This window comes from Glycine max, chromosome 16 (assembly GCF_000004515.6).
Source record: "Glycine max cultivar Williams 82 chromosome 16, Glycine_max_v4.0, whole genome shotgun sequence".
NCBI classification, from domain to species: Eukaryota; Viridiplantae; Streptophyta; class Magnoliopsida; order Fabales; family Fabaceae; genus Glycine; species Glycine max.
The window spans coordinates 14888301-14895885 of NC_038252.2; the positions used below are offsets into that span (position 1 = coordinate 14888301).

The 7585-nt window shown below is 31.4% G+C and overlaps 1 protein-coding gene across 2 annotated transcripts; it reads left to right on the forward strand.

The window, feature by feature from the left end:
* Window positions 1-3356: 3356 nt before the first annotated feature.
* On the forward strand, window positions 3357-7322 carry BZIP69 (bZIP transcription factor bZIP69). Of its 2 annotated transcripts, none has more exons than XM_006598711.4 (4): window positions 3357-3736; window positions 4481-4670; window positions 6350-6506; window positions 7132-7322. In XM_006598711.4, the coding sequence occupies exons 1-4, from the start codon at window positions 3583-3585 to the stop codon at window positions 7201-7203; spliced, it is 573 nt and encodes a 190-aa protein (XP_006598774.1). In that variant the 5' UTR covers window positions 3357-3582; the 3' UTR covers window positions 7204-7322. The 2 variants fall into 2 exon arrangements, with proteins under 2 accessions (XP_006598774.1, NP_001237206.2); NM_001250277.2 differs by having other exon boundaries at window positions 3455-3736; window positions 4478-4670; window positions 7132-7294.
* The last annotated feature ends 263 nt before the right edge of the window (window positions 7323-7585 follow it).

A 7585-nucleotide genomic window follows, 5' to 3' on the forward strand; every position in this document is an offset into this window, starting at 1 on the left:
TAGAAAACATCAACAAAGTGTGACGTAGCTCCTATGTGGAGCTTGTAGGCCTAGGATCTTCTTCATCAATGGAGTCCTTTGCTTCTTGAAGATCAATGGCAACATAATGGAGAAGGAAGAAAAATGATTGGAGACGCCACTTCAAGGAGAAGATGAGTCAACAAGAAGCTCACCACCATAGGAAGTCATGGATAAAAGCTTAAAGGAAGGAGAAGATGAGTGGAGGGAGAAGGAGAGAAAGAGCACGAAATTTTGTGCCTCAAATGAGGTCTGAACTTTGAAGTGTAATTCTCAAATGATCAAAGTTAAAAAAAAATGCACACACATGACCTCTATTTATAGCCTGAGTGTCACACAAAATTGGAGAGAAACTTGAATTTCTATTCAAATTTTACTTGAATTTGAAATTGAATTTGTGGAGCCAAAATTTCACTAATTATGATTAGTGAATTTTAGCTATGGTTCAGCCCATTAATCCAAAATCAAGTCCAAGATTTTCCACTAAATGTGCTTAGGTGTCATGAGACATGTAAAGCATGAACGACATGCACAAAGTGTGACTATGTGATGTGACAATGGGTTGAAGCAAGCAAATGCTCACTTCCCCCTCTAAAATATAATTGGATTGGGCTTCTCCCAATTCAATTTAATTTATTTCCCAACACACACATCAAATATTCACTTAATGCATGTGAAATTACAAAACTACCCCTAATACAAAACTATAGTCTAGGTGCCTTAAAAGACAAGGGCTGAAAAATACTACATTTCTAGGGTACCCTACCTACATTATGGAGCCCTAAATACAAGACCCAAAAATAATGAAACCTTAATCTAATATGTACAAAGATAAGTGGGTTCATACTTAGCCTATGAGCCTGAAATCTACCCTAAGGCTTATGAGAACTCTAGGGTCTTCTCTTGCATCTCTGGTTCAATCTTTTTGGAGTTTTCTATCCAATGCCCTTGGGGGGTAGAATTGCATCAAAGTGTGATTCATCTTACTGGAGGGATTATGTTGATGCATTACATTCTATGCAAAATAGTAAATCTTCAGTTAAATGTACATCATCATCTGAGCAAGCAATTCTAAGAAAGACTATGTCGATGTTGGATCAATTTCATCCATGCATTCATGATTCCATTGAAAACACTGTTGATGTCAAAGATGATGGTAATTGTGGATATCATACAATTATTGTCTTATTAGATATGAGTAAAGATTCATGATCTTTGGTGCGCAACCATTTGCTTAATGAACTTGGCAACTGATCTAATGAGTATATCAACCTACTTGGTGGCATAAACAGATTTAAGGAATTAAAGTGGTTCCTACTGGTTGATGGATTATCCATGGTATATAATTTTTGTTGTTTTATTGAATTAAATTTGGTTTAAATAAATGTAATTATAACTGTAACATGCAGGTTATCATGGATAAATGGATGAATATAACTGACATGGAATATGTGATTGCATCAATGTATAATGTCATCCTTATTTCTCTTTTTCTCCAACAAAGCATTATGTTTTTCCTCTTAGAAGTCAACCACAAACAGATTGTTATGTGCATCGTGTAATATGTATCGGTCATGTGTATGACAATCATTTTGTTCAAGTAAATGCATGATAATCCTATTTTTTAATTTATGTATTAAATTGTGTTATCATAATTTGAATGTGTATGTCCATATGTAATAGTATTTCTAAGAGACCGTTGTCCCTTACCGCTTCTAGTTGGTCTACACATTATCATTCTTAGGCAAAGCAGTGGCCAACACCATATATTAGTAGAATGCAGCAGTATAGAAATTTGTTGATGCTGAAAACAAACTATGTTGATTTAAGTGAATAGGGAACATTTAGTCGAGGTATGACAACAGATGGACCCCATCGGATATGTCCAAAAAACAAAGAAATCAGCTCGAATTCTCTAATTGCACAGTGGCCACCATAAGGAATCGAGGACACAACATCAGGCATCAATCTATCCAGCCACTTCCAATACGTCAACACTGGTAATGCCTTCCTAGACTTTCAGTGGCAGGCATGTGGTTTCTTCTCATCATAATCTTGAGCAACAATAGACTCGACAACTGAAGGAAAATGCTCATAGATCCAACACTACACATATTTTAAAAACAAAAAAAATCAAAAAATAGTCAATATAAAATACATAACAAAACTAAAAAAATTAACTTCAATTAAAAATACTTGTAAAAGTGTGATATATCCCGCAAGTTTCCTGGCAATGCTCTTAGACGCATCATTCAAATTGTCATACATATGGACTAGGGCAGCAGCTCCCCATGCGTAGTGTAACGTCCTAAAATTTTGATAACTAAAAATAGATGTTTGATGTTTTTCTTGTGTTATTTGATCACTTGATTAATTAGGATGAGTTGAGGTATTGTGGAAATTAGCCATGTGTGATTTGCTTGATGTGGATGTTGAATTATGTGGAGTTTTATTGACTTAGGTTGAAATTATGAGATTTTAAGATTTACCTAAATCTATTCTGGTAAAACCACGATCTTGGATAAGTTAACCATTGGATCGCCTTCAAATTTGGACAGTAGGCTTGTAACCCAATTATATCATTGAAATTCTTAAAATAATATCTGGAGTATGAGATATGATATTTTCACATAGACATACACATACATGTGTGGGGTGGGAGTGCGTGTGTCTATGTGTGTGACTATGTGTGCTCACCCAGTCAAGTTGTATTTGGTCAATTCATCTAATACCATTTTCTGTAGTTGAACACTTAAGATGTACTTACTTTTAAGTGGCACAATGTGTCATCGGTACCTTTAGAGGTTTAGATTAAATTCATAAACTTGCTCTAAATTAATGGTGAATTTACACATCAAATACGAACATGAATGTGGTATCAATATTGTATTACATTTGGTATCAATAGTGACAAATTGTTTCTAAGCAATCATATTGCATGCATGAGTTAGTCCAACAATTTGGTAACTAGCCACATGCTTTGTGTGTTATGTTAGGATAACAACCAATGTCAAATGTACCAAAGCATGTGAAGACAGAATTATTATGAACGTGTGGATCAACTAGGACAAGATTGTTTCAAGTTAAGTCTAAATTTAAAATTTGGAGGGCAAATTTTGTCATTCATGGAAATCTTGACCAACTCGAGTAGAATTGTCTCCTGTGAGATACTTGAAGTTTCGTACCAAATTTTTTTTTGCTAACGGAACCCTAGAATGCTGTCATAAGCATAAATAGGTGGAAATAGTGGACCACGCGAATTAGAATTTAGAAGCAGAGTATTTGTCATTTGTGTAGTTGCCATTACAAATGGTGTTAGGAAAGGGGCGGTTCTGTGTACATCAACGTGTTCATTTGTGAACCAAACTTTTTGGCCCCATTCCCATGTTTCATCGTCAATGGTTTTGGGATGAGATGGTTCCATCCAAGACTTCATGGCCCCATCTTGCACACACACACGTACTAGTACTACACATTTACACTTTTTTCCTTCGTTAAAAAATCCCTTTGTTGTTGAGAAGGAAAAAAATAGCTACCCTTCAGAGCAAAGAAAGAGAGAAAAAAATGTCTCTTCCAAGACCCAGTGAGGGTAAAGCCCCTTCTCAGCTGAAAGAAGGAGTAGCACCTGCTGCTGCTGCAGCCTCATCCTCTTCTTCATGGAATAATAGGCTACACACTTTCCCTCCTTTGTCTCTACACAACAAGAGTAGCAAAATTGGTAGGTGACACATTCTTTCTTGTGTTATGGAACAGAACATAACACTAATCAGTTATTCAAAGGACTAAATTTAAGGGCAATTTTATTAGGTAATTTGGTGGGATTCTCCAATTAAAACTTGAGTCTCATCTCCATAACCCGCATAATTGAGGTCAACATTAAGATCAAACTCTAATTTTGATTAAAGAGTAGCATAAAAAAAATACTTGGGCCTGATTTGTTTACTATTTTCAAAAGTAGTTTTCTGTTTTCTAAAATTTGTTTGTACCTACATTTGAAAGTATTTGTCTCTGAAACATTCTGATTTCGTAAAGTTTGTCTTTTGAGCACTTGAAGAAAACAAAAGAGGATAAGAAAATATAAATCAGTTTTTTTTTTAAACACTTGTTCTGTAAACAAGTTTTAAAACCTACTAGATTTTGGATGAGAAATCACATGTCACTAAAGAATGGTATCTTAATTTTATCCTTCTTCAAATGCATCATATATATATATATATATATATATATGCTAGTTATTTGCCTCTTTTTTCATTTTCTTTAAGAGGGTTAATTTTTTTCTACAAAATGGAAATAAAGAAAGAATGTCTGGATCATTTGAATGTTACAAGAAAGTAAAGAGAATTTTTTTTTTTGTCTCATTTATTCCTCTAATTGTAAGAGTTTTTGGCAGTAAAGAGAATGTTTTATATATGCACATTAAGCATGGTGATCTAATTGGTGAACTGTTTTACTTATCCAGAAGACAGTGATGAAGATATGTTCACAGTTCCTGATGTGGAAACCACACCAGTTAGTGTTCATTCTGCAGCGACTCTTCAAAATAGTAACCTTACTCAACGTAATGTGACAGACCCTCAATTTCAAACTGGCTTTCCTGGAAAGCGCCGCAGGGGAAGAAACCCTGCAGATAAGGAACATAGACGCCTCAAGAGGTACATATACATACACATATTTTGTATATTCTGCATATTGTAGCTACCTTATTCAAATGTTTTCATAATTTGGTGGCTGAAACAAGTGCTAAGAGGAGAGAATTGGGTCTTAAAAGGTGTAACTTTCTTTGGTTAGTATTTTTGGTGACTTTGGTTTAAGTCTATGATTTTATGCATATTATCTAAATTTCTTATCACTAAGTCGATCCTCACCGGGAATTCTTTAGAGAAATGTGTAAGTATATGGGTCGAATCAATTGAGATGGAATTTGATTGTAAATTAATTTGACTTAAAATAGTTGGACAATCACAAAACAAGTTTTTGAGGTATTCAACTAATGGGTGATAGAATGAAGAAATTCTTGTTACTAGAGTTAATAGACTAAGCCATTCAAAATACAAATATTCAATGTATACCCTAAATAGTTTGTGCGTGTCATTAGATTAATGTATAAATATAATAACATGTGTTTATTTGAATGGAAAAAAGTTTCATTTTTTTAATTACATGATTTTGAAACTGTTATATATAAAAAAACTAAATATTAAAATTTTGTTGTTTTGTGATCTGAGTATATCTAAAGATTGTTGGTAGCTCACTTTTAGACAACAAGATCGATGATAGGTGAAATAAAAATTGTTGTATAAATATAATAATATAGTAAATGTTTATGGATATCTTATTTAAGTTGTTAAGAATTCAAAATAAAAATATTAATTAAAAAGTAACTCTTTTAGATTTCCACATGGTTGAGTCTCGAGAAAATAGATAGAAGAATACTAAGAATGACATTGAAAGAAATTATTAAAAAGAATCTCATGCATAGAGAATATTAATTTTGAAAATATAGTTTTTAATTGAGTTTAATGATATCATGGAATCCATATAATTGATTTCACCTAATAACCATAAAGCCACTGTTATTGAAGTTGTAGTTATAACACTTTTTAAATTTTTAATATACTAAAAGTTATACTTTTTTATTAATATTATGTTTTTAATTCTTTGAAAAAATATCTTGAAAAATCATTGGCGGGACCATAAAATAAATATAGACAATCAATTCAAGGGTATCTGGATATTTCTTGTTTGCAAGATACCTAATAATGTACGCGTATATTTATGGTGTTCACGCCAAGACTATGTCTAAAATCTTTTAAGCCTTTGGCAAATTTTGTATTTAAAAAATTGTTAATTAAAATTTAATAATAAAGTAATTTAAATATCTCATTCAATAGGAATTTAACCAATAACTTTGTAATATAGTTTATCTTAAGTTAATTTTAAAAAATATTTTCTTTTGAAAATAACAATAATTACTAGTATTATTAATAATATTATGTGAAAATTACATGCATATAAAATGAATTATTTTTTTAAAATATAATTTAATATTTCTAATAAAATATTAATTGATTTTTTTAATGCTTCTTTGATTATATTTTTTTCACAAAACAATTTAAGAGAACTAATATCAAATTTATGTTTACCAAAACTTTCAAGATTAATATAATATTTTTAAAATTTATTCTCTTTTAAAATTTTCGATCACGGCTCTGGTTCACACCTTTGTAGTGTAGGAACTTTTTTAAACCCTTTTTTTTTTAATTTGAAAAGGTTTTGCTATGAATATAAAATTATCATAAGCCATAAAGGGTGTATATATTATTGCACACAGGTTGTTGCGAAACAGGGTCTCTGCCCAACAAGCCCGCGAAAGAAAGAAGGTTTATGTGAATGACTTGGAATCAAGAGCTAAAGAGTTGCAAGATAAAAACGCTATCTTAGAAGAACGTATCTCTACTTTAATCAATGAGAACACCATGCTGCGGAAGGTAACACATTATAGAACTTTAGTTTTATATATTTATTAAGAATAATAAATATATGGCCTTAAAAGATTTTATACATAATCATTTAATTACAAATCAATTTATATAGTTTGTTAATTTTTATAATTTATTTTAAAAGTCATATTAAAGATTATATCTAATTTGTTAATAGTGTAAAAACTTTTACATGAATTGTACATGCTTATTAAATTCATATTAGGCTTAAGTGCACTTTTTGCCACCAAAGTTGTACAATGTTACAAATTTTTGTCCTCCAAAATTTTTTTCGCAAATTTTGCCCACCTCAATTTACAAAATATCGTGAATTTTATCCGTACGCAAAAAATAAAACCCACAACAATCAATGAAAAAACTATTACAAAAGTGTTTAAATTATGGTGATTTAAAGTAAAATTGTCGCAAAATATCTTAATTGTGACAATTTTTCAATGTGAGAGTCAAATTTGTGAGAAAAAACTTTGGAGGACAAAATTTGTGACATTGTAAAACTTTGAGGGAAAAGTTGTAATCAAGCCTATTAATGTTTTTCATTTTAATCATCATGGACTATAGTGTTTGTCACATAATAAAGATTGTGGTACGTATATTAACCATCATTCACCAACAGGTTCTTATGAACGCGAGGCCAAAAACTGATGATAGCATTGAACAAAAGCAAGACCAGTTAAGTAAGAGCTAACAAGCAAAGCTAGAGGGTGCGTCAAAGTAAGGCATTCAAGAGATGCATTTATGATTTATTTTAGACACTAGAAATTGTAAATTTATAAATATATGATTATTTTATTTCTTTACTCGTTATTATACTTCCCTCAAGACCATAGAGTTGAATTCAAAAAGAAACTTCATTGTGGTGTAAAATTTAATCCAGACTTTATATAAAAAGTCATTTGCAATCAGTAATTCTCAATTGAGCATGAGGTGTCTCCAGCCTCCATCGATCCACACTTAAGTGTGAGAGTATTATCTGTTGAATAGTATTTTTTTTTTTATTCATTACCCTTTATTTCTTGATTCATTCAAGAGTAGTAATTTGCCCGTCATGGAAGTCTTTTTTTTTTTTT

Excerpts from the sequence above, each read along its gene's own strand:
- BZIP69 (NM_001250277.2), top strand. The coding sequence starts at position 3,583 with ATGTCTCTTCCAAGACCCAGTGAGGGTAAAGCCCCTTCTCAGCTGAAA. Across the intron at positions 3,737-4,477 it reads CAACAAGAGTAGCAAAATTG|AAGACAGTGATGAAGATATG; the intron begins GTAGGTGACACA and ends TTACTTATCCAG. Across the intron at positions 6,507-7,131 it reads AGAACACCATGCTGCGGAAG|GTTCTTATGAACGCGAGGCC; the intron begins GTAACACATTAT and ends ATTCACCAACAG.